Source organism: Phoenix dactylifera, chromosome 4 (genome assembly GCF_009389715.1).
Source record: "Phoenix dactylifera cultivar Barhee BC4 chromosome 4, palm_55x_up_171113_PBpolish2nd_filt_p, whole genome shotgun sequence".
Lineage (NCBI taxonomy): Eukaryota > Viridiplantae > Streptophyta > Magnoliopsida > Arecales > Arecaceae > Phoenix > Phoenix dactylifera.
In genome coordinates this window covers 28,533,456-28,561,378 of record NC_052395.1, presented here as the reverse complement: position 1 = coordinate 28,561,378, position 27,923 = coordinate 28,533,456, and the positions used below count along the sequence as shown (strand labels likewise).

The 27,923-nt window shown below is 38.6% G+C and overlaps 1 protein-coding gene across 1 annotated transcript; it reads left to right on the top strand.

Annotated features, from left to right (window-relative positions):
* Positions 1 to 27,593, top strand: LOC103698174 (indole-3-acetaldehyde oxidase-like). The gene is made up of 10 exons (XM_039126045.1): positions 1 to 369; positions 1,578 to 3,359; positions 18,178 to 18,437; positions 18,633 to 18,842; positions 19,730 to 19,948; positions 20,853 to 21,818; positions 24,758 to 24,853; positions 25,014 to 25,112; positions 25,790 to 25,979; positions 27,168 to 27,593. Exons 1-10 carry the CDS (start codon positions 177 to 179, stop codon positions 27,383 to 27,385), a joined length of 4,233 nt encoding a protein of 1,410 aa, XP_038981973.1. The 5' UTR covers positions 1 to 176; the 3' UTR covers positions 27,386 to 27,593.
* Positions 27,594 to 27,923: the final 330 nt, after the last annotated feature.

The following is a 27,923-nucleotide window of genomic DNA, read 5'->3' as shown; positions in this document are numbered from 1 at the left end:
CACTCGTCACTCCCCAGTAGTTGACAGTGAGAACCGCAATATAGTGACTTCTTACTTGATAACTCAATGTTTGGTTTATTATTTAGTCTTGGCTCTCGAGCGGCCGCCCAGGTTCCATGTTCCGGATTGGGCGGCGATCGACCTCGTCTTAGTCGTCTGTAAAAATTGGAGGTCAGATGTCTCCAGAGCAGGAGGAGGAGGAAGTCACGGTCATGGCGGCGAAGAAGAGGGAGGTGGTGGAGCGTAGCCTAGTGTTCGCTGTGAACGGGGAGCGGTTCGAGCTTTCGAGGGTCGACCCTAACACCACGCTGCTCGAGTTCCTGCGGACCAAGACCCGTTTCAAAGGAGCGAAGCTCGCATGTGGAGAAGGTGAGGATTCTTGCTTTTTTTTTTTCCTTTGAATATATTTTGTTTTTCCTCCTTATGTTGGATGAGCTGAGTTCTGTTTAAAGATTTGATCTTTCTTTACCTGGGTAAGAAAAGCTGTGATCTTTTACTTGTTTCTCTTTATGGATTTTTGCTATTTTAGGTAAATTACTGATACGTGGTTGAAGATATTGTATTTTACAAATATATAGAAATTTGGTCAGAAGTTAATGCATTCGTGACTTATCTGGAGTACGAATTTGTCAAATGGTGTTTTAACTTTGGTTTGGCAATTTTTAGAGTTGTTTTTAAATTAGATTTCTGAATTTTAGTTAGCTCCTGCTGTTGTACAAAGTAATTCACATTTCTTAGTGGATTTTCGTTATCTGATAAATGTTTGCTCACAATTTTGTGTTATTCAGTTGTCTCTAAGCCAACTAGCCTTGGCTCTTCTGGTTGGCACCCTTCTCCTATTAAGAGAGGTCCGGGTTTTGTAGCCCGCTTTTGGTATTCCCCCTGAATTTCTCAAAAAATTCATGTCATTACTTTCTCTCTTCTCTTTCTCTTCTCTTCTCTCCTACTCTCTCAATCCAAACAGAAAGCTTGGAACTTTTCCTCATTTTATATAATACTGTTTCTCTCTTTGCATATCACTGTTCTGAGCTTCAATATATGATTCTTTTCATTAACTGAAGTTTGGTCATTTTTTAAAGGTGTTGACCACTGCACAAGCATAAAGATTTGTTGTTGTTTTGGTAATAGGTTAGCAGTATTGATCACTATGTCCGGAGCATAAATTTGCGAGATGTGCTACTTTGATGCCTGTTCTGAATGTTGATTTGGTGTTTGTTGGATTTTTCTTTTCTTTTTAAGATTGTTATCCGGATTTTCATCATTTACTTTTCTTGATGTCATGGGTACTTAAAAATTTTAAGTTGCCTCCTACTTTAGAAGTAATATAAGTTTCTGAAAGAATTCTGTTTTTGGCACAAATTTATGGATTCTTTGTTTTATCTGAAGACCAGATATATGACATTTGGAGTAAAAAATTTAAAATTCATGGTTTTGCAAGCTATAAGATTTCTAGAAAGGTGCTGTAGTTGGATTTTTCTTATTCAATTGTACATATGTGCTCATATTTAAAAAAATGTCATAGAATTTTGCTGATGATGACTGAATCAGTTTACTCATTCTTCTACCACATGCTATAGGTGGCTGTGGAGCTTGTGTCATTCTTCTGTCAACTTATGACCCAGTACATAATCGAGTGGAAGAATTTGCTGTAAGCTCTTGCCTCACACTTCTTTGCAGCATAAATTTTTGTTCAGTTATGACGACAGAAGGGCTTGGCAACAGCAATGATGGCTTTCATCCAATCCACCAGAGGTTCTCTGGCTTTCATGCCTCTCAATGTGGCTTTTGTACACCTGGCATGTGCATGTCTCTTTTCTCTGCCCTTGTCAAGGCAGATAAATCCAATAGGCCTGAGCCTCCAGATGGGTTCTCAAAGCTCACAGCATCTGAAGCAGAGAAGGCTATTGCAGGCAATCTGTGCCGATGTACTGGTTATCGACCCATCTTAGATGCTTGCAAGAGCTTTGCAGCTGATGTTGATTTGGAAGATCTGGGGCTCAATTCTTTTTGGAAGAAAGGGGAGAAACATGCACTTGTTGGCCGATTGCCATATCACAGCCGTAATGGGGTCTGCACTTTTCCAGAATACTTAAAATCTGAAGTTAAATCCTCGCTGGATGCCTTGAACAATTCTGATTATACAAGCTTGGCAGAGGGTTGTTGGTATTGCCCTTATAGTGTTGATGGGCTTTATAAACTACTGAATTCTGAGACATTCAGTGGATGCCGTGTTAAGATGGTTGTTGGCAATACTGGTTCTGGTGTTTACAAGGAACTAGATTTGTATGACAAATATATTGATCTGAGAGGGATCCCAGAGCTCTCAGTCATCAGAAGGAAAAACAAAGGCATTGAAATTGGAGCAGCCATAACAATTTCTAGGGCTATTGAAGTGTTGAAAGAAGACTGTGAACGTATATTATTTTCATCCCAAAGATTGGTTTTTGCTAAAATTGCTGATCATATGAATAAGGTGGCTTCACAATTTGTTCGAAATACAGCAAGCTTGGGTGGAAATCTGATCATGACACAGAGGAGTCAATTGCCGTCGGACATTGCCACAATACTTCTTGCTGCCGGTTCAACTGTTTGTATACAGATGGCTGCAGAAAGACTAGTTCTTACACTAGAGGAGTTCTTTGAGAGGCCTCCATGTGACTACAGAACTCTACTGTTGAGCATATATATTCCTTGTTGGAATTATACTAGCAATGCATCTTCTGAGATTAAGGAATCTGTTGATTCTAAAGCTACAAAAGAATCCTATTTGCTATTTGAAACATTTAGAGCAGCTCCTCGCCCTCTTGGAAATGCTGTTGCTTATCTCAATTCTGCTTTTTTAGCTCAGATTTCCTTAGATAAAATATCAGGCAATCTTGTTATAGATAACCTACGGTTGGCTTTTGGTGCTTATGGGAGTGAATATGCTATCAGAGCAAGGAAAGTTGAGAATTTTTTAGTGGGTAAACCTGTTACTGCATCTATTCTACTCGAAGCAATTAGATTGCTTAGAGAAGCTATTATACCAAAAGAAGGCACTCCACATCCCTCCTACAGATCAAGTCTGGCTGTTTCTTTTCTATTTGATTTTCTTCATCCACTAGCCAAGGACTTGGCAGAGCCTAAAAAGAATATACATGTAGATGTATTTAATGCTGCTGCTAGGGCTGAATATCCAATAGACAGTCTTAATGAAGCTGTTCATGTTTCACCTGATAAGGCATCAACTTATGCAAATAATGGTCGATTCGACAACTGTGATACACTTTTATTGTCCAAGCAAGTGATGAAATTTAGCAAGGATTATAATCCAGTGGGTGAACCAATTAAGAAAGTTGGAGCTGAAATTCAAGCATCTGGTATATTGTTTTATTTATTCTTTAATGAACTTATCATCATCATCAACATCTTTCCTTTGTTTGACACTTGGAAGACTTTTCTTATGTTTTTTGTATTCTTTACATAGAAAGAACATTTTCCTTTTTCTCTTATTGTCTTCAATACTGCATGTAATAGTACAGCTTTTGCATAAGCTGGGATCACTTCCATGATATTGGTGTTCGAGTATTAACAAAAGCATTTCAATGAATTGGGCCCTTCATGCCCTTTGTAAAGTATCAATTCAATCTGCATTTGTGGAGAATCACTCACTCAAACATGCATATGAATGGTAATTAGTCCAGCCACCATGATTTTTCTTTTTCAGTCAATTAAATATATCTATAGTCTTCCTGTCATTTTGAGTTTTATGCCAGGCATTTTGGTTAGCTGTTGGTTATTTGGAGTTTATTGGATCCATAAGGTGCAGACCTTTTTCTCTTATTGTCTTCAATACTGCATGTAATAGTACAGCTTTTGCATAAGCTGGGATCACTTCCATGATATTGGTGTTCGAGTATTAACAAAAGCATTTCAATGAATTGGGCCCTTCATGCCATTTGTAAAGTATCAATTCAATCTGCATTTGTGGAGAATCACTCACTCAAACATGCATATGAATGGTAATTAGTCCAGCCACCATGATTTTTCTTTTTCAGTCAATTAAATATATCTATAGTCTTCCTGTCATTTTGAGTTTTATGCCAGGCATTTTGGTTAGCTGTTGGTTATTTGGAGTTTATTGGATCCATAAGGTGCAGACATTTGCTTTACTAAATTTATAGACGAAAATGTAGACTACATATCTGTTCAGAGTTTCAAAGCTTTGCATCTAGGAGACTGGATAATAGGTCAATACTAGTGGCTCTTTGGTGCTAGGTAATAATGAGGGTGCTTTGTGGAGATGGACTATCAAGGTTAGGTTTTGATGAAGAGAATAGCTGATACTGAATTGGGTTGAGGCTGTAAATCCCAATATCTAAGATAGTTTAGAGAGAGGTTTTAAAAGGTATCTGGAGTTTGGTGTGAGTTTGTTTCAAGTCAGGCATAGTAGAAGGTTTAGATTTTCATATGCTACTTGGTTGGGCATGTTTTTATATATTCTTTGGGGATCCTTGGGTGCCATAAAGGGGTGCGGTGGGAGGGAGAGAGATTATTGGGACTCACTACAAAAAAAATCCAGTGACGTGGAATTTGAGGATATATGCCTTCTACATAGAAATCATGATTCATAAGATGCTAAAGATGAACATCACAATGAATGATCTAACATTATGGCCATGGAGTAGTGTGGAATCTTGTGGGTCATGTAGATCTAATTTTGGATGTGAATATTATCGTGCTTAAAAAAGCACGGTATGCAACTCATTTTTGTTAGCAAAATTTAAGCATGTCTTTTTTCAAGAAATATGAAAAAGAATTTTTTATGTTTAAGGGCCTGTTTGGTTATTCTTATAGAAATATCCCACAAGAATTTGTCTTGTTGGTCCATCCAACCCGGCATCTTCGAAAGACCCGCCGAAGTTCCAACCTAAATTCCAACCCGTGGGCCTATTAGTCTATAGAAAGGAAAAAAAGACCCCCATCCATGGAGGTCTTTTTTCTCTTCCCACAAGATTTGGGTTGGAGAGGTGTTGGGTCGATATGGGCCATGCTCAAATGGACTTCTCAGTCCATGAATTCGACAGAACATTCAATCTAGATCATGCCGGGTCACCAAAACATGCTCTAAGAGTTTTCATGGAGTGAGAGATAAATATTGCTTACAAGCATGGTCTGCCGTATTACCTGGTATGGGGTGTACCATACCGTACCAGCAGAAAATCGGTATGAAAAACATCTTCAAGTCAGTACAAGCTCCATACTGTCCGTACCGAGATGTATTACCCTGTATTGAGGTGTACCAACTTGTACTGAGGCATACCAAGGTGTGTGCCGATCCGTACCGAGATGAAAATTAAAAAAATGGTTGGAAAGCTATTTCGGCACAGAGGTGCACTGTACCGAACCGAACCGATATGGTACCGATACGGCACTTGGTACTAAGATTGCGGCGCTTGCTTACAAGTATTCTTGAAAGTTATCTTCTATTAAGAATGGTATACAAATAAGTACACTATCATAGATCTCTAAAGGTAAAGACAAACCAAGAGTAGGATGTGATATGTATCAGGATGAACTGAGGTGTGTATAGTCGTCTGTGCTAGCTTGTCTAAAGTGGACATCAGCATGTTTCATAGTGTGTATCAAAATGTACTATAGTGCATCCCAGCCTAAACTGTAGTGTGTATTAGCATCCATGTATAATAGAAAATAAAAGAAAAACAGCATATGATCTGAGGTAGAAAATGCGGAACCGACCTGAACCACGTAGTTCGGCCTGTACCGAATTGAATCGATGCTGGCTTGAGACGGTTCGGTCATTCGAGTAGGTTTCTATATAAAAGCCTCTCCGCCCGTTTGATTGAAGCTTCGAGACTCATTGAGAGCAACCTCTCTCACTCACTCTCTCTCTCCCCTCTTTGTCAACTAGTGCCTCTCCCCTTTTTAACGACACCAATCATGCCTCTCTCCCCTCTACAAAACTCTAGTAAGTTGTCTCCTCTCTAGGGTTTTGCCGCTTTCACACACTCTCTCTCTCAAAAGGTTTTTGATGATGGTGGTTGTTGCCCAAGGTGACAAGCCAAGAGGGGGGGGGGTGAATTGGTTTCTTTTAATTTTAACTATCTTACTTGTGTTAAATGAAGAGTTAGTTAATTTAAACAAATCACAATACAAACAACAAGAAGTATAGTGGTTCGATGCTCTCCTTAGCACCTACGTCCACTCCCCAAGCGACCCCTTGGGAATTCACTATAATCCCGCGGATTACAGTTGGATTGTTTTCCGGGCTCACAATCCAAAAACCTTTACACTTTGGTTTTCCGGATTCACCAAAAATCTATGTTGGTTTTACGGGCTCACCAACGAACCTATGTTGGTTTTACTTGCTCACCAACGAACCTTTACAATTGGTTTTCCGGGTTCACCAATCAACCTATTCCGTTGGTTTTGCGGGCTAACCAACCAACCTTTACACTTAGTTTAATAAACAAAGGAAGAAGATTTAAACTCCTAGATGAGCAAATATAACAATATAATCTACAAAGAAGAGTTTAGAGAATATTTATCGCTTGATGTGACTCCTCTCTTCTTTGTCAAGGATGCTTCACTCTTCAAAGGTGGATGGAGCTCTTGATGACTCTTTGAATCTGCTCAACCACTTTCTTTTGACTCTTGAATGAAGCACTTGGATGAAGAAGATTAGGGCACTTTCTCTTTCTTGTGTACTCTTTGATATGCTTTGGAAAAGATGTTCTATCTGATGAATAGTGCCACTTTAAATAGTTTTCTTCATCAATTGGACAAGCTCCAATGGTTAGAATTCAAAAACTAGCCGTTACTCACTGTTGGAAGGACAAAAAGTACTTCTGCAGAACTAGCCGTTATGCTTCTGCCCGTGTTTGGGTCGGCTCAACCTGTCCTTGGGTCGACCCAACTTTCACTTGGGTCGACTCAAACTTTCCTTGGGTCGACCCTCTCAGAAACACAGAAACTTGTAATTCAGCCTTCCTTCACTTGGGTCGACCCAACCTTTCTTTGAGTCGACTCAAGGTTCAGTTGGGTCGACTCAACTTCTTCTTGGGTCGACCCTCTCAGGGTTTCCAGAGAACCTTTTCTGTCATCTGTTCTGTCTTGCCTTTGGGTCGACCCACTCAGGGTTTGGATCGACCCACTCAGGGTTTGGGTCGACTCAAGCTTGGGTCGACTCAACTTCATCTTGGGTCGACCCTCTCAGTATTTCCAGAGAACCATTTTCTGAGTTGATGAGAAACTTGATGTTTGGGTCGACTCATGCTTTCCTTGGGTCGACCCAACTTACTGTTCATCTGTGCCATTTTGCAGAAGTGTGCCAAGTGATTTCCTGACGTGCCGGAGTCGACCCAATCATCCTTTGGGTCGACTCAATCCACACTTTGCTGCATCTCAAGGTTATATTCATTCATATAAACAATGAAATATATGTTTATCAATTTATACAAATATACTGAGAGTAACAGACTTATAAATGAAGTATCGATTTAACTTATAACATACTCTTGATAATTGCTTGTTAATCATCAAAATAACACTATCATCCTCAATCTCCCCCTTTTTGATGATTACAAAATAAAGAGTATGAGCCTATTGATACTTATCTTAAAATCAGTTTTAAAAGGGCTCAAGTTGCTGAATTTCAGCTTTTCAAATATAAGAGTGAAGTCTCCCCCTATATCATTCAAATGTTTCCAATTTGACCTTTTTGAATTGCAACCCCTTTCATTTATATTTCATTAAAGATGAAACTCCAAAAATTTGAGATAAAACATGAGTTTCAGGTTATGTATCGAGGTGTGAAAGGTGCGTGCCAAATTCTTAAATTTTATGTGCCAAATTCTGAAATTTGATAGAAATTTTTGATTTGATCATTTTCATTGTTACAAATTGCTCCCACTTAAATGTATATGCTTTCCTATATGATTTTCAATTTGTTTTACAAGTTATTTCTCTTTTCTTACACAACTTATTTCTCTTTCTTTACACACCTTATTTCAACTTCTTATTTCTCTTTTTTTACTTCTCCCCTTTTTTGTTATCATCAAATAGGTGCATGGGAAAAGACACAATAAATAACAAACATTCAAACTTCATTGATCAAAATAGGAACATTTTAGTACAATAATGCCAAAAACAAAAGCAAATACAATGTTCCTCAATCAAAGTTCAAAGTACATGATAAACACAAAATACATATGAGAACTAGATACCTATCCTAGGCTCTAAACAGAAATACTAATATCAGCCTAGGGAGTATCTAATGGCTGGAATCTAGTCCTCATCCTCCTAGTATACGTGGCGAGGGGAGGTCGAGCCTGATGAGACTGTGTCTGGCGTGGAGCACGACGAGCTGGATGACTCTGTGCCGAAATCTCTGACTCAGCAGCCTGTGGCACAGATGGTCCATGGGTCGCTCTCTCTCTCCGTAGAGCTCCTATCTGCTCCCTCAGATCACTGATCTCAGCAGACATGACATCGAGTCTGCTCGTCAGCCTATCAGAGAAAATCCTCGTCTGAGCTGATATAAGCTCAGTTATCCTACTCCAATACTCATCTGTGTCTCCCGCAGGAACAGATGACGAAGGTCCAGCCTCTGAAGGTGCAGTAGGATGATCCATATGCTCCTCATCCTCAGGGATAGGGTCTCCAATATCTGGTGCATCACCCTCTGGTGCATCACCCTGAATCCCTGCTCCAGTATGAACCCACTGCCCGTTCACTTTCTCATAGCCCATGCGTATAAGTGTTCGTGCAGTGTATGTATCAGTATGAAGCAGATACCTGGATACCTCCCCCTCGACAGATATGCCGTGCTGTCGAAAAATCAAAGTGAGTATCATACCATAAGGCAGGGATACTCTGGAGTTGCAGATCACCTTTCTCATCTATTTCAGGATCATGGCTGGGAGATTCAGGGGAATACCCTGAATAATATGCTCCATCACTACTAGATCTCGCTCTATGATGAGATCGAATCTTCCGCTCTTCGGAAATAAGATCCTATTTATGATACTGAGCAGTAATCTCATTTCAGCAGATAGAGAGCTTGCTATTACCTTCTCCGAAAAGTCGAAGTCTTCATTTTCCATTATCAACTGCGGGGCTCTCATCTTGTTTTCTGGCTTTTCCGGAGTAGCTCCTTCACATGGAAGATGAAGTAGCTTACTCAAACTCTCCTCGGAAACTCGAACCCTAACTCCTCGAACTTCCGAAATAAGCCCTCCCATTCCAGTTTTAAGGAAGGCATAGAACTTCCGAACTAATCCGGGGTAGATCATCACATCTAGGGAGCAAAGATACTCCCAACCTTGCCTTTGGATCCATTCCCTCAAACGGAACCCTTCTTGATCAAAGAACTCGGAATGGATCCTTCTCCCCGTTGTAACTGGTCTCCCCGCAAATCTTGCAAGTATTACTGAGGGGGAAGGAGGAGGAGGTGGCTCTGCACGTGCCTCACGTTGTGGAGACACTGTAGATGGCTCCGTATCATGTCTTTCCTCACGTTGGATCCGTGAGACTCTTCCGGATCTCTTGGCTACGGCTCTTTTGGGTCCCATTTCTCCAAGATCTTAAAGTAATCTACTGTTTGGAGATGATTGGAGGAGTTTGGAGAGTGGGAAATAGGGTTTTCAGAAGAGGACAAGGGCAAACAGTGCCCTAAAAGAGCTCTCGGGTCCCCCTTTTAACAGTGGGGTCCCGACGTTGGGTCGACTCAAGAATTTTCTTGGGTCGACTCAATGTTGGGTCGACCCTATTCTGGGTTGGGTCGACCCAAGTGCAGAATTTTTTCTTTTCTCTTCCTTTTTGCTTCTAAAAATTTTCCTTGCTTCCAATCCTTATAAATTCTTTCTGGGACAATGATACATGAGTAGGAAATCTATAGATGACAAGTTTGACTCATGTTTCATGGATTTTTAGAAATGGGAGGAATGTATCATGAGACAGCTTGCTCCCTTTTATATCTCTTCAATAAAAAGGATCACATATGCCTAATTCCCTCCTTAGTGTGCAGAATCTATCTTCACTCAACGGTTTTGTAAATATGTCGGCTAATTGTTTTTCAGTGCATATATGTTCAATACATATGTTTCCATTTTGCACATGATCCCTAATAAAATGATACCTTATTTCTATGTGTTTGGCTTTAGAATGTTGAACCGGATTTTTAGTAAGATTGATGGCACTAGTATTATCACACTTAATAGGAATATTATCTAGCTTAACTCCATAGTCCTCTAGTTGTTGCTTAAGCCATAGTACTTGAGCACAACAACTACCAGCAGCTATATATTCAGCTTCAGCTGTTGACAGTGCCACTGAATTCTGCTTTTTGCTAAACCATGATACTAAGTTGTTTTCTAAGAATTGACATGTACGACTAGTGCTCTTCCTATCTAATTTGCATCCAGCAAAATCAGCATCTAAGTATGCAAGCAAATCTAGACTGGAGTCTCTTGAGTACCATAATCCTATATTCGTAGTTCCTCTTAAATATCTAAGGATTCTTTTAACAGCACTTAAATGTGACTTCTTAGGATCTGATTGGTATCTAGCACATATTCCTACACTAAATACGATGTCTGGTCTACTAGCAGTAAGGTAGAGCAAGGATCCAATTAGTCCTCTATAGAGCTTAATATCAATACTCTTCCCTTTTTCATCTTTGTCTAGCTTACTAGTAGGATTCATTGGAGTGCCTACTCCCTTATGATTTTCATTCCCAAACTTCTTTAGTATTTCCTTTGTATACTTAGTTTGATGAATGAAAATGCCTTCTTTAGTTTGTTTGATTTGTAATCCTAGAAAGAAACTTAGTTCTCCCATCAAACTCATTTCGAATTCTCCATGCATTAAATCAGCAAATTCTTTGCAAAGAGTATCATTTGTGGCACCAAAGATTATGTCATCTACATATATTTGTACCACTAATAGATTTTTGTCCTTTCTTTTGAGAAATAGTGTTTTATCTACATTTAGCACTAGGATAAGTCGGGGTAAGGACTTTCTCTACTAAAGTCATTATTAAGCAGAAATTTGCTTAATCGATCATACCAAGCCCTAGGTGTTTGCTTTAATCCATATAATGCCTTATGCAGTCTAAACACATGATTTGGCAATTCATGATTCTCAAAACCAGGAGGTTGCTCTACATATACTTCCTCCTCAATAAAACCATTTAAGAATGCACTTTTTACATCCATTTGATACAATTTGAAATCCATGAAACATGCAAATGCTAGAAGTAATCTAATAGCCTCTAATCTAGCTACAGGAGCAAATGTTTCATCAAAATCTATTCCTTCTTCTTGATTGTATCCCTTAGCTACAAGTCTAGCTTTATTTCTTATAACTAACCCATTTTCATCTAATTTATTTCTAAAGATCCATTTTGTTCCAATTACTGAGTTATGCTTTGGTCTTTCAGTTAATGTCCATACATTACTTCTTTTGAATTGATTTAATTCTTCTTGCATGGCATTTATCCAATTAGTATCTTTTTCAGCTTCTTCATAAGTCTTAGGTTCTAATTGTGAAACAAAAGCAAGATAATCATTTAAGTTTCTAAGAGATGATCGAGTTCTTACCCCTTGAGATGGATCGCCAATGATTAAGTCTTTAGGGTGTCTATATGCATACCTCCATTCCTTTGGCAAGTTTTGAGATTGTGGTGGCACGCAATCATCTCCCTTATCTTGAATTGGCACGTCATCAATATTCAACTTTTCAAAGTCGATAATTCCCTTTCCAATGATATGCCCTTTACCATTGTCTCCATATGTTACTACTCCACCCTTCTTTGATTCCAAGGTGATAAATTGATCTACGTCACCGGTCATATGTCTTGAACAGCCGCTATCTAGATACCATCGTTTTTTCACTTTATCAGCTGCAAGACACCCCTGCAATCAAGATCAAGAAAGAGCTTTAGGTACCCAAACTATGTTGGGTCCTTTAGGGTTAGTACTTGATGTTCCTTTTGGAATCCAAACTTTTTTGAATTTAATCTTATGATTATTACTCAATTTGTTTTGACTGGACTTTCTATAGTTACATTCATATGCTTTATGTCCTAATTTATTACAGCAATGACAAGTAATATTTTCATTTTTAGCTTTTACAAAAATGTTCTTTAAGTATTTTTGGTTTCTATTTGTTTTATATCCTAATCCAGCCTTATCATATACAGCTTTTTGACTATCAAGAATCATATTTAATTTGGTAGAACTAAGTGTAAACTTATCTACTAATGATTTATATTTTTCAGCATCTTCTTTTAACTTGACATTTTCAGCAATTAGATTCTTGGTTTCATTTGTAAGTTTCCTACTTAATGTTTCATAGTTATGAGATAGTTTTAACTTATCTTTGATAAGAGATTGATTTTCTTCTTTTAGAACTTTATTTTTATTGATAAGTTTCTTATGTTCTTCCATGAGTTCTAAGAATGCATCATGTAATTCATCAACAGTAAAATCACATTCAAGTTCAGAATCTACCTCATCATCATTGGCCATATGACACATTTGGGCCGATGATCTTCCTCTTTCGAACTTGACTCCTCACTTTCACTCCATTCAGCCATGAAGTTCTTCTTTTTCAGTTTTCTTGCCATCCATTTCAAATCTGGACAATCTATCTTATAATACCCGGGTTTGTTACACTCATAGCAAATAGGAGTTTCTTTTTCCTTTTCTTTGTCCTTACCCTTTTCTTTGCTTGAGCTACCTTTGAGGAAGGGTTTCTTTTTATAAAATCTATTCTTACCTCTCATAAATTTTCTGAATTTTCTTCCAAGCATAGCCATCCCTTCATCAAATTCATCATCATCATCTGAATCTTCCGATTCAGTTTGTTGTTTAGGGGTGGTAGTCTTTAGGGCAATGGGCTTTCTTCTCTTGACCTCATCTTCCGAATTTTGCCTCATTGTCAACTCATGGGTCATGAGTGATCCTAGAAGTTCCTCTAATTGCAGTGTGTTGAGGTCCTTAGCTTCCTGAATTGCGGTTACCTTGGCCTCCCAAATTCATGGTAGAGACCTGAGAATTTTTCGCACCAATTCAGAGTTAGTGTAAGACTTTCCTAAACTCTTAAGTCCATTTATAATTTCAGTAAAACGAGTAAACATATCAGTTATGGACTCAGTAGATTCCATTTTAAACAATTCATACTTGTGTACTAATATGTTTATTTTTGACTCCTTAACTTGATTGGTCCCTTCATGAGTGACCTCAAGTTTGTCCCAAATTTCTTTAGCAGAGATGCAAGTAGATATTCTATTAAATTCACTTACATCTAATGAGCAATAAAGTACATTTATAGCTTTTGCATTTAACTGTGCCAATCTTCTATCACTTTCATTCCAATCCATTTCTGGTTTGGGTATGATAGTGCCCTCTATATTAAGTGTGGGTGTGTGAGGTCCTCTAGTAATGATGTACCATAATTCATAGTCTAAAGCTTGAATGAATATCCTCATCCTAGCTTTCCAGTATGTGTAGTTTGTGCCATTAAATAGAGGTGGTCTATTTGTGGATTGCCCCTCACTCATAGAACATCCCACTTGGGTTATCATGATTTTTAACTCTTGATTGTGAGATCAATGAGTACTATTGGAGCACCTTACTCTGATACCACTTGTTGCCCAAGGTGACAAGCCAAGAGGGGGGGTGAATTGGTTTCTTTTAATTTTAACTTTCTTACTTGTGTTAAATGAAGAGTTAGTAAACTTAAACAAATCACAATACAAACACCAAGAAGTATAGTGGTTCGGTGCTCTCCTTAGCACCTACGTCCACTCCCCAAGCGACCCCTTGGGAATTCACTATAATCCCGCGGATTACAGTTGGATTGTTTTCCGGGCTCACAATCCAAAAACCTTTACACTTTGGTTTTCCGGGTTCACCAAAAACCTATGTTGGTTTTACGGGCTCACCAACGAACCTATGTTGGTTTTACGGGCTCACCAACGAACCTTTACAATTGGTTTTCCGGGTTCACCAATCAACCTATTCCGTTGGTTTTGCGGGCTAACCAACCAACCTTTACACTTAGTTTAATAAACAAAGGAAGAAAATTTAAACTCCTAGATGAGCAAATATAACAATATAATCTACAAAGAAGAGTTTAGAGAATATTTATCGCTTGATGTGACTCCTCTCTTCTTTGTCAAGGATGCTTCACTCTTCAAAGGTGGATGGAGCTCTTGATGACTCTTTGAATCTACTCAACCACTCTTTTTTGACTCTTGAATGAAGCACTTGGATGAAGAAGATTAGGGCACTTTCTCTTTCTTGTGTACTCTTTGATATGCTTTGGAAAAGATGTTCTATCTGATGAATAGTGCCACTTTAAATAGTTTTCTTCATCCATTGGACAAGCCCCAATGGTTAGAATTCAAAAACTAGCCGTTACTCACTGTTGGAAGGACAAAAAGTACTTCTGCAGAACTAGCCGTTATGCTTCTGCCCGTGTTTGGGTCGGCTCAACCTGTCCTTGGGTCGACCCAACTTTCACTTGGGTCGACTCAAACTTTCCTTGGGTCGACCCTCTCAGAAACACAGAAACTTGCAATTCAGCCTTCCTTCACTTGGGTCGACCCAACCTTTCTTTGGGTCGACTCAAGGTTCAGTTGGGTCGACTCAACTTCTTCTTGGGTCGACCCTCTCAGAGTTTCCAGAGATCCTTTTCTGTCATCTGTTCTGTCTTGCCTTTGGGTCGACCCACTCAGGGTTTGGGTCGACTCAAGCTTGGGTCGACTCAACTTCATCTTGGGTCGACCCTCTCAGTATTTCCAGAGAACCATTTTCTGAGTTGTTGAGAAACTTGATGTTTGGGTCGACTCATGCTTTCCTTGGGTCGACCCAACTTACTGTTCATCTGTGCCATTTTTGCAGAAGTGTGCCAAGTGATTTCCTGACGTGCCGGAGTCGACCCAATCATCCTTTGGGTCGACTCAATCCACACTTTGCTGTATCTCAAGGTTAGATTCATTCATATAAACAATGAAATATATCTTTATCAATTTATACAAATATACTGAGAGTTACAGACTTATAAATGAAGTATCGATTTAACTTATAACATACTCTTGATAATTGCTTGTTAATCATCAAAATAACACTATCATCCTCAGTGGTGAATGGCCTCGCTCTCTCCCCCTCTCCTTCTTCCTCTCCCTTCTCTCCCTCTCCCTCCCTTTCTCAACACTTCGAACTCCGTTCCTCCCGATTCGAGGCCTAATCCCTCAATCCTTCCGATTTGGAGTCCCTAGACCATGACTTTCTCGTGATGGCGTTGTTAGAGGAGGAAGAGGGAGTGGTATGTGGATTTGGAGAGGGGAGAGATGGTGAGGTGGAGGACGAGTAGGATGGTGTAGGTGGTGAATAGAAATCGCACAAATGGCAGATCTGGTGATGGTGGCAGAGGCGTTGGAGTGAGTGAGAAGTGGGATTCTACAAGGCGAGTAGTTCCTCGTTCTCTCTCTACCCTCCTCTCTCCCTCCCTCTCCTTCTTCCTCTTTGACCCTCTCCCTCTCCCTCCCCGTGGTTTCGGTTTCTGTAGTTCAGTATGGCATGGACTGGTGCCATACCATACTAGTCACCAACCTGCATGCTTGTTAGCACCAATTCTTCCAACCTTGATCCAAGGTATGCTAGGCACTATCTTTGGAGAAATTCTTGCCACCCTCATAACAACATGCTTCAGGCTCAGCTTCTCTGCAAGACATGACGAACTTGATTTGCACCAGTGGTGCTGGTGCACTAATAGATCCTCAAGAAACTAACACTGATGCACCTTTAGGTTGACCAGGAAAAAGGGACAAAAAAGTAAATGATGGGAACATTGTGTTGGGTGTCGCTCTATGGCTCTCTACCTCATTGTATTTCAGAATTTAAGGTCTCAAGAGGCCTAACCTCTCATATATAGATATCCAGGAGATTAGAATTGGCCTCAATGGGTGAAAACCATTGCCCAACTTCTCTTATATAGAGAAATCCAAGAGATTAGAAATGGTCTCATTGGGCCAAAGACATTAAGGCCCATTATCATGATCTTATAAGGGCAACTCAACCATCAAAGACCCATCAACAACTTCCCAACAGCTATAAATGGTTATAAACGACTAATCAAATGAATTAACTAGCTTTATTTGGCTAATTAAGCTCCAATAAGAACTAGTCAAAATCATAAAACAATTATGAATAATCACTAAGACGATTGAGAGCCCTTAAAAGGATAAAAAACCAAATCAATACTATCAAGAAGTAAAAGATAGGGTCTTAAGTCTAGTGAACCTCAAACATGCACATACATCCACACTCATGTCTGTGGCCACGACCCGGCACACTGGACTCTGTTCAGCTCAAAACACTTTGAAAATCTCTGAATTTTTTCAAAATGCAAATAACATATGACATCTTGCATCAGCATCACTATCTTAACATAAAATGGGCCCCTTTGTGTCCTTTATATAAGTTCCTACTCATGGTCCGTCGAACCGGTACTGATAGGCATACCGGTGGCCTACCGGACTAGTTCGCTACTAGTTCGGGGCGTATCGAACCGGCACCACAGGTTCGGGCGGGTTCGGCTACCGTGCGATTTTTTTTGGAAGTTCTCTTTTTTGGATCTTTTTCTATGAATTTAAGTTTAATTTGATTTTTTTTGTTGTTTTTTGATGTTTCTATATTTAGGGTTTAAGCTCGATGATACATCTTATTGCTTCTAATTCTAAATAATACAAATTATAAAATAAACAATATAAAATATCTTCAAATCAAAACATTCAATTATATACTTTTAAAGCACTCTCGGCTATCTAAAATTGGGATGAGTGGCGATGGCTTTCGTAGATATCTAGATCATAAGTATAGTCAGGAGGAGGCATATCAACCCATCGCTCTACCTAAGTGGCGTTGTAGTCTTGTCTGCTCATTTCAGAAGGAATGCGTGCTGGGTTATAAGAACTCTCGGATCTTGCTCAAGCTCTGGCTTTGAGAGGTGTCTTGTGGCTGTGGAGAGGCCCATCCGAATATAGCGGCAACAAAATCTGACTTGTGAGATGCTCCGGACTGCATAGAATAGTAGTCACCGAAAGATACCTTCAATGCCCATATCCGTATCCATACGAGTCATGCGCTGCCTGAGGGTGCGGATAATAGGATCCAATATATGACTTGGAACCTGATACGTTTATAAATCCTACTCCACATGCGAGGTCATCTGCAGCTACATCCTATCCTCCTGAACGATCTCGAGGAGCCTATCTCCTATATGCAATGGTATCCTCGCGAGCTCTATCATATAGCCTACCGTGGTTTCTATTCTGTATAGCATGCGTAAATTGAGGCTCATCGGTTCGCATCAGCATGCATCCATACCTGTCAGTTCCGCCCCAAAGGGGCCAAAAATGTTTTTCACTGCCATACTGGATCGGTCAGGGACCGGACCGGTCCGGTACAAGCTGACGGGCCGGTTCAGCATACTATGTTCCTACCTAATGAGGGTGCTTATGAAGTTGCTTACATAGAAAACAATTTAGATGGAATACACATGCATTATGGTGAGAATCCTAGAAAAGGTAAGAACTTCAATCTTAAAGAAACATAAGAGAGTTTGGGGAGTTATAACCAATTGCATCCTATTTTCTTAATAGTGGGTTCTGGGAAATAAAGTTATATGACTGTTTGTTTTGCTTGTCGCTGAGGTCCCATCCAGGGAACTTCTTTTTTCTTTGTTGCTTTTCTCCTTTGACTTGTATGTATATGTATATGTATGTGTGTGTGTCTGTGCATGATATCCTATAGGATTCCCGTCCCTGTGGGACCTTGATAAGTGTCTACAAGAGACTATCCTCAACTGTCGTCTAGATCCTATAGGATTCCTGTCCCTTTAGGACTTTGATAAGTGTCTACAAGAGACTATCCTCAACTGTCTTCTTTCCTTATATTCTAGATTTTATTTTCTGACGCTCTCTTTCGATTGTTTTTTCAAATATTTCCATTTTCCTGATATCTGTACAATTCATTTGCATATTCTTCAGTTGACTTTTATCATGCTTATTGTTTTCCTGAGCTAATTTATTATATCTTATGTGCTTATCTGCATTGAGCATAAATTATGCCTCTCTCGTGATAGTAATCACACGACGTAATCATGCAGGTGAAGCAGTGTATGTGGATGACATTCCTTCTCCAAAAGATTGTCTTTATGGTGCATTCATCTATAGCACAAAACCTTTGGCTCATATAAAGGGCATCAGCTTCAGGTCTTCTCTGGCATCAAATAAACTCATTACATTTATTTCTTTCAAAGACATTCCAAAAGGAGGACAGAACATTGGGTCTATGACTATGTTTGGAACTGAACCATTATTTGCTAGTTCTCTTAGTGAATATTCTGGTCAGCCACTTGGTCTTGTGGTAAATTGTTCTTCTAATTTACTATCCTGTTTCCTTTTTCTTTTATGTGATATTGAAATATTCTACCTGGCTTGGTTGAATTGCTGTAATACTTATTAAAAGAGAACTGCTAAGTAAATCTATTTGAGTTTTTGAGTGTGTGCCTGGAATCATGTCTAGAATTGTTTAAGTAAAGCTATTTGAATGGCTGGTTAGATTGCAGAGACACAGGGACTCGCCAACATGTGTGCCAAGCAAGCAGATGTTAGTTACAGCACAGAAAATTTAGAAGCACCCATTCTATCAATTGAAGAGGCTGTCAGAAAATCCAGTTTTTTTGAGGTCCCTCCTTTTATTTATCCTAAACAAGTTGGTGATTTCTCCCAAGGAATGGCTGAAGCTGATCACAAGATTCTCTCAGCTGAGGTACATATTCATGTGCCAAGGGTGTCTCACCATTTTCTTCCATATCTTGTATGTATACCAGTGATGAACAAAGATCATAAGTATGTGCCTTGATCATTGGTCTTTAAGTCTATGCTGCTCATTTTACACTCAGCTGATTACCATGAAAATGATGTTGATAATAGAACTCATTAGTAGCTTCCATAAAACATTGATCCAATGACAGACATGTGCATATGACAATATTTGGTTACTTGAACAATGAATTTGACTTTACTCTTTAGTGTTGACCAGTAAATGAATTTGCTGAAAGTGCATACTTTAGATGTTTCATACCATTTATTCAGAGGTACTATGTGAGAGATGCTGGTGCACAAATAGCCAAAGGAAACAATTGGAGGATGATGTGCAAATCAGAAGCTAGGCTTTTTAGTTTATTTAATGATAAATGCCCTTCCACTATATAGACTCTGTAAATTGATTCTAAGACACGCTCTATCTCATATATATTAAGAATAATTAGATAATACAGTCTTGCTAATGATTCTATGTTTTCTGGTGCTACCAGTAGCTTGCATCAAGAATTAAAATACTGCATTTTTTGCGTGAGCCAGCCACATGCTCAATCATGGGGCCGATTCATAGCAAACAGAAAGAGTCCTTGATGGAATAGCATGCACTGGCATGGGTTGGTTCAGGGGGTTGCACAAACAGACATGAACAATACAGGATTATGTACCTCTTCTACTGTGCATGTACCTTACTGGAATAGTACATACTGTACCGGCATGATATGGTTCTTCAGTCCATACCATTATGAAGTTATTACTGCTTTGTTCTTTAATGGTTAAAACAACTTTTTGTTTCAGTTCCATTTGACAATTAACTAATGCAGTTATTGTCCTCAGATTAAACTTGGTTCTCAGTATTACTTTTACATGGAGACTCAAACAACTCTAGCTGTACCAGATGAAGATAATTGCATAATGGTCTACAGTTCAAATCAGTGCCCTGAGGCTGCACAGCAAGTAATTGGAAAGTGCCTAGGAATTCCCTTTCACAATGTCCGTATTATTACAAGAAGAGTCGGAGGAGGTTTTGGTGGGAAGGCTGCAAGAGCATTACCTGTGAGAACTCAAACTTACTATCATCAATATCTTTTGCCTTTTTTGCAACAAATATGATCTGATTTTTTTGGCAAGAACACATAATATGTAGAAACTTTTACTGTTTGATGCATGCAGTTATGATACATAGTTGTCCAGATGTTATCTCTTGCCTCAAATTCATTGCTTAGTCTTTGTTGTTTCTCTCATAGTCATATAAGTATATGTGGAAAACATTGTGTATGTCTACTTCATAAACTGGTAAATAAATAACTGGTTATCAAACTTAGAGCATATAGACATTGAACCATCTGATTTTGTAGAGTCCTGCATGTCTAACACTTTCATATAACGTGAACTTGTGCTTTCATCTGATGTATAAGTATTTGGCAAGATGTCCTCATTTGGTGAAGAAATTCATAATTATAGTCTTGCCTGAAACTGAGATACACCCATTTCTCAAAATCCATCACTAATTAGTAGCCCCAAATTCCTTGTGAGACAGCAACTCATTGGTACTTTTAGAATAATGCCCCAGAAAATAATTATATCTTTATTTTACACCAACATTGTTCTGTTGATTTTGTACAAGTTGCTGCTCACCTCATTCATTTCAATGTGTTACTTAAAATATTAATTGTATACATATATTTTGATGGATTATGTGCAAGCTACTAAATAACCTTTAAACATTCTTCAGATGCTAATTTTATTAATTAGGACTTCTTATTACTTTGCACTAAATCATAGATTGATCATGTGTTTGAGTCTCAGAAATGGTTCATGAGTATTTAATATTACTTCCAATTATGTTTCTTGAAGTTGAAACTTATTTTAGCACTCATTTTATATTTATGGGAATTATGCATAAAATGGATGAAGTCAGAAAAAGCCAACTAAGTAATTGCCATCTTGTGATGTTAAGGTGGCAACTGCATGTGCACTTGCGGCGTATAAGTTGCGGCGTCCTGTTCGAATGTACCTTGATCGCAAAACTGATATGATAATGGCAGGAGGGAGACATCCGATGAAAATAAATTACTCTGTTGGTTTCAAATGTGATGGAAAGGTTACAGCTTTGCATATAGATCTCTTAATTAATGCAGGCATATCTGAAGATGTGAGCCCAATAATGCCACATAACATAATAGAAGCATTGAAGAAATACAATTGGGGTGCTCTTTCATTTGATGTGAAGGTCTGCAGGACAAATGTTTCGACAAAATCAGCCATGCGGGGCCCTGGAGAGGTACAAGGATCTTTTATTGCTGAAGCTGTTATTGAACATGTTGCATCAGCCCTTTCTGTTGATGCCAATTCTATTAGACGAAAGAATCTTCACACCTTTGAGAGCCTCAAGTTGTTCTTTGAAGGTTGTGAGGGAGAAGCTTCCGAATATACTTTACCGTCTATTTTTGATAAATTGGCTCTATCTGCGAGCTATCACCACCATGTTGAAATGATTCAAGAGTTTAATAGTCGCAACAAATGGAGAAAACGGGGAATTTCCTGTGTACCTATCATACATAAAGTGATGCTAAGGCCAACTCCAGGGAAAGTATCTGTTCTCAATGATGGTTCAATCATTGTTGAAGTTGGAGGGATTGAGTTAGGCCAAGGGCTCTGGACAAAGGTGAAGCAGATGGCAGCATTTGCTCTTGGACAACTGTGTGCTGATGGAGGTCAGTACCTTCTGGAGAGGGTGCGTGTTATTCAGGCAGATACTTTGAGTTTGATACAAGGTGGATGGACTGCCGGGAGCACCACATCGGAGTCAAGCTGTGAAGCTGTTTGTCTTTCCTGCAATGTCCTGGTTGAAAGACTAAAACCTCTAAAGAAGAGATTGGAAGAACAAATGGGTTTTGTTTCATGGGAACCTTTAATTTTTCAGGTGATGATATATCTTTTTCACAATTTTAATTGATGCCATAACTGATTTATTGATCTTAAGGACTTCAAGTTTCGCAGAATTGTTATATGTTAGTAATTTTGTCCCCATAAGCCTTTATGTCCATCTTTGAGAGCTAGTATAGACAAGCCTTTAGCCATTTGTTGAAGGACATCTACAGGAATCCGTTGTAGGGTGATCTAGCTTCTTAACTTTTTTTTTTTTTTCTATCTAGGTCATGCCCTTTGCATAGCAAACTAATTCAAATCCATTACACCCAAGGGTTGAAGTCCTGATGGGATGAGAGGCATCCCGGCAGTCCTGTCCCGTTCTTGTGAGGTAACAGGACCCAAGAAGGGTGCGGGACAGTGAAACCCACATCTGTGAGCTATCTTGCCTTCATCCCAAATGGACCACCCAACGACAGGGCCGTCCTAGATGGGAAATGTCTTCATCTGAGGGTGAGTTTGTGATTGAGGGCTTGAGGACTCCCCAAGTTCGGACATGCTTTACCAACCTGCCAGGTCCTCCCAACCTTAGGCCTCTGTCGTGCGGGAATGACTACAGCTCTACGCAAGGTTCGCCGTACCGGTATCGAACCCCGTACCGGTGCCGCACTAGTATAGACGTACCAAGTGTCGGTACGGTACGGTATGCGGTACGGTACGCTCGGTACCGGCCGGTACAGCGAACCTTGGCTCTACGCCTCTTCCATTTTGGCCGGAGCACCTCATTCAAAACAATTAACATTAATTTTTCCATCAAATAATATTATTTAAAATATATATATAAAATTGAACCCCACAATCAATATTAATTTTTTTCAAAATAATATTATATAAAAAATAAAAAAGCACCCACATTGAATTCAACATTCAACATTGAATTTTGTCTCAAAATATTATTATATAAAAAATCAAAAAAATATAAAATTGAAACCCCACATTCAACATTAAATTTTTCCTCAAATAATATTATATAAAAAGTAAAAACATACAAAAAAGGGAATATAATTATATTATATTATATTTACATATGTAATATTATATTTGAATAAATAATATTATATGAGAAAAAAAATTAGAAAAAGCATCCTAATTAAGTACACACTTGACCCTTTATTTCTAATGGGTATGAAACTTTAGATAATATTTCTTGCTCATCCTGCTCCTCTTGAATAGCAATGTTTTCAAACATAGGAGAATGGATCACCATGTTAATTGCCAGGAGTAGCAATTTAAGAAGATTAAAAAATAATAAAATAATTATATACATGCACTTAGGAGATTTTGCTTATGTTCATTTTTATGGCAGTTTTGTTGACTTCACTGCTACTCATGTGACATCTAAGTACCAAGTTATAAGTTTCAAAACTAGAAAACTGAAGGCAAAAGTGATTGGTTATGAGACTAAGCTCTATGCGATAAAACTTGCACACCTTTGTGAAATCAAAGATCTCCAATAACCTAGAAGGCAACAAGAAAATAGTGTCAATTTTAAGTAGATATATGAATAAGACAAGATAATCCCAAACAAATATTCAAGCAAAAGGTTTTCGTGAATAATGGACCAACATACATAGATATGCTTAGCCTATGCAAATATTTACCCTCATGAAATCTGACAATAGCAAGTCTTAATGCAACTTAAGCAACATTGATCAATTGTGGCACGGTTTTATTAGCTAGAATTGTCTGATCAATAAAGAAATATTAATAGGCAAGATTCAGATAATTATATTCTAATTTACATAGCTTCTCACCTTAGAGTTATGCTAAATAGACCCAGTTTATCTTAAATATATTACTATTGAAGTTCAAATATATTTAAAAAGAAAAATAGTAAAACTTCACAAATGGGAAAGGATCCAATCAGAAATAGAAATATGACGACTGATTGTAATCAGAATTATGCAATATTCCCTAGTCACATATGGGCCATAGGCTAGGTCAGCTTTGATATCTTTACTAACAACCTAGGACCTCACCTAAAAGACTAGCCAGAAGTTGTAATTGGGTTCCTTGGCTTTGTTTAAGTATCCAAAAGTTTTCTAACACACTACTGATGTTAGACTAAACACATGCTTGTATGGTTGGTTACACATTTTGTGTATTTTGACCGTAAAAATAATAAAATAAAATAAGGAAGTCAGTGTCTACAATTACATCAAAATTTATCACTCACCGTTAGAGGTAGCCCATCTAAATTAAAATGAACCCCCTGTTCATGTAATCCCTTTGAAGCTTGCTTGCATAAGATCTGTGGTTTAATGATAATTCACGTTCATTTTCTCGAGCTGTTCATAGAACTCTTTTGTTTTTTTTTTGTTGTTGTTTTCCCTAATATCTGCTAATAACCATCTATACTTGGATCAGCTTCTCATCCCCCAAAATCATTTTTCATCTCCCTTTCCAACACATCCAATTTTTCAATCCCAGAAAAACTATGCTCCTTGAAAGTGTACACTGCTTGAATAGATTCTTGATCCCAGCTGATCTGGTAATGCCTTGACCGTGGTTCAAGATGATTCACAACTCACTAAGAATCGTCTAATTACACAGGCTAATCCTGGATTGGAAGAAACATATATATGTTGTTTTCTGTTGAATGAGAACTATTATGCATACAAAATGTTGTAGAACCTGCAGTAAATATCACGGTACAAGACACTATAATAAGAGAAGTGCTAAATGAGACTGATTTATTAATTGCTCTCACGTAACATTGTGTATTTTAACTTTCACGGGACTGTTAAAACTGGATTATAGAATCAAGCAATCTCTGAGATTGTACTACTTGAGGTCCTTATTTTTACCTATTATCTACAGTCCATGAACTCTGACACCTCACTCACAGAATATTCCTTTATATGAGAGAAAAATGGTCGGGTGAAGCTTTTTTTTTCCTGATTCAATATAGCTCCATGCCATTCTCATCTGCAGGCAAATCTGGAAGCTGTCAATTTGTCAGCAAGTACGTATTTTGTCCCAGACTATACGTCTAGAAGCTACCTAAATTTTGGAGCTGCTGTAAGCGAGGTAAACCCATGCATATTTTTTGGCAACAAGACCCATGCATTTTTGTAACCACAGATTACTGCTGTTTATATCAACACTTTGAGAATTATGCATCCAGCTACTTCAATACCAAAATCATGAATATTAAATACTAATCTCACATGGATGGCGGGCGTTCCAGGTGGAGATAGATCTCCTTACAGGAGCTACAACAATCTTGCAGAGTGATCTTACCTATGATTGTGGCCAGAGCTTAAATCCTGCGGTTGATTTGGGACAGGTTTGTTAGACCTTTAATCCTGGCAGCGAATATATTTGTCAGATTTTTTTAAAAGATTTTTATTTTTCAAACTGCCAACTAAATACCAATTAGAGATGCAAATGATAGTCAGCTTTGATTCTTGTTTTAGGCTACTTATGCTTGATATATTCTCACGAATCTTTCAAAAAACTTACACTGCGTTTAAATATATCATCAGAAATTTGGGTAAACTGATACCTTAAGCTCACGAGAAGTAAATTTACATCTTAAGTTTAACTAAATAAAATTTTACGAATATGGATGGAATGACGCCATCCATGTTAATGAGCTGATAAGAGGATATGAGTAATACTGATGGTCAGATATTCAGGGATCAGATATTCAGATATTCTGGCAGTCATGTTGACCTGCTCATCAGTCCATATCCATGAAAGTGCAGTTCAAAAATGTGTTAATTGATGAATATGTTCACTAGTAGAGGTGGTCTTTATGAGCATGTGTGATTGGTCTGCTTGTTAAGCTACTGATACTTAATGAGAATGTGTCATCCTTTTCCTCTACATCTGATATTGTACTGATAAGAGAATAGGTAGATTTATCTTGCTATCTATCATTTTGCTTAGGAATCTAAACCTAACATTTGGTAGCCATGATCTCCTTTTACTAAAAAGGTAATTCACATCTCTCGTCTTCAGATTGAAGGTGCCTTTGTTCAAGGAGTTGGTTTCTATATGTACGAAGAATACTTGACAAATGCAGATGGATTGGTTGTTTCAGATGGTACATGGACATACAAGGTCCCAACTGTTGACACCATCCCAAAACAGTTTAATGTAGAGATACTAAACAGTGGACATCATCAAAAGCGTGTTCTCTCCTCGAAGGGTATCACCTTTCTTTCCCATATTTACATCTTTATCTGTCTCCTATTTGAGAATCTGTATTTTACAATATCATTTAATTTTCGTTGTAAGAGGCTGGCATTGTTTAAAGTAATTAGTTGTTGTCTGCAACATTTACCAAGCTGCCTTTCACATTTGTCCCATGGACTGATAATTGAAAGGTTTTGATGAGACTGGTTATATTGTCTAGTTGAGACATTTCGGTAGGCTAAGGTCACAGTTATGGTTGGGAAAAGTAAATAGGCTTGCTAAATTTCACCTCCAGCAAGGTCTGCCTTGCCGGTACCGGAGCCCGCATCGGTCGGCCGACAACACTATTTGGTACACCCTTGTGCCGTTCCGTGTCGGGCTCATACTGACACAGTAGAGAGGGTGAGGGGATGGGAGAGAGGAAAAGAGAAAGAGGGGAAGGGAGAGGGAGAGCGAGGGAGGGCCGTCAGAGGGGCCCTTAAGGGCCGGAGCAAAAGCTCCGCCCTCTAGACCCCTGTTTTGTTCGAAACATATAGGGTTCCGAAGGGTGAAGCCCTGATCCGGCCCTTTGGGGCCCCTTTGGTGCCCTTAGGAGGCCTCCGGCGACCCTCCCTCCCTCTCCCTCTCCCTCTCCCTCTCACTCTTTTCCTCTTTTTTCTTCTTCTCCCTCTCCCTCCACTTGTGGTTTACCGTTTTGAACGCCGGAACCATCTCAGTCTGCCACCGGCATGGCTCGGTACGCCCCAAACCGGATAGTTCGGAATGGTTTTGCATTCCTTGACCTCCACTATTAGTTGCTTTTCCTGATAAATGTTCCAATTTTAGTTATCTCATTTCTAATGGGACTTCAGAGTCTGATGGTTGTCCCTCGACCTCATGCACTAGAAAATGAAGGTGACATTATCACTTTATTTCTCAAAAAAATATAAGTTGTTTCAACATGTGCTACAATAAAGGGTAAAAACTTTAAATGGAAAAAAAACCGACAAATCTCAAATATCATGTATTTGTCATTTTTTTGAGATATGCAATAATATAAAATCATGCACTCCTTGTTAAAAGAAATGAATAATATCTTTTGATATAGGCAGTTACAAGTCTTGTGCTGCAAAAATTTCTTCTCCTTTCATTGGGTGGTTTGTTCTTGAATTTGGATGTCTACATGTATTTTTTGATAGCTGACTATGATCCTCTCCTTTAGCTTCTGGGGAGCCACCTCTACTTCTGGCAGCCTCAGTTCATTGTGCGACAAGAGAAGCCATCAGAGCAGCAAGATTGGAGTTATTTTCTTGCACTGAATCTGAAGGTTCCCCATCAATATTCCAATTGGAGGTTCCTGCAACCATGCCGATAGTTAAGGAGCTATGCGGGCTGGACAATGTAGATAGATACTTGGAAACTTTTTTGTCTGATTCATGAATCAGTGGGATCCTTGATGCCTGCTTGTCGGGGGCTCAGGGCACTCAATTTTATCATCGTCTAGTGGATGCTTTCATCCTCATGTGTTGTACTATGACCAACACACACCCTACTTCTGTATTGCTGTGTATAGTTCAATTATCAATATGTAGAAATTAGAAGTACATGTGGGTTTCCAATGCAGATAAACTTGATCAATCTGAAAAAACAAGGCATGCAATGCAAAATTCCATGTAGTCCTCGAATGATGAAAGAATTGCGAGTACAAAGGTCTTTTTTCTTCAATATTAGTTGGGAAAACAAGAGAGAGATTAGAATGAGGTTGAGGAGATTTCTAGTCAAATCGGGTCAGATCTTGATTGCATGATGGATGTCTTGTATCCCAAGCCATTGTATATGATCTACTAATTTTAGGCTGCTTGCACATAAAAAATTATTCTGCTTTGTGTATCAAAATCATTTGATGTTATTCTAGAGGTTTTTAAATTACATAATTTTTTGTGTCTAAATAGTTTAGAGATAATGGATCATATTTAAC

What these genes read in the sequence shown, in the direction of transcription:
- LOC103698174 (XM_039126045.1), top strand. Translation starts at nt 177, where the DNA reads ATGTCTCCAGAGCAGGAGGAGGAGGAAGTCACGGTCATGGCGGCGAAG. An exon ending in AGCTGAAATTCAAGCATCTG is followed by an intron (nt 3,360 to 18,177) that starts GTATATTGTTTT and finishes GTAATCATGCAG; the next exon opens with GTGAAGCAGTGTATGTGGAT. An exon ending in ACAAGATTCTCTCAGCTGAG is followed by an intron (nt 18,843 to 19,729) that starts GTACATATTCAT and finishes TATTGTCCTCAG; the next exon opens with ATTAAACTTGGTTCTCAGTA.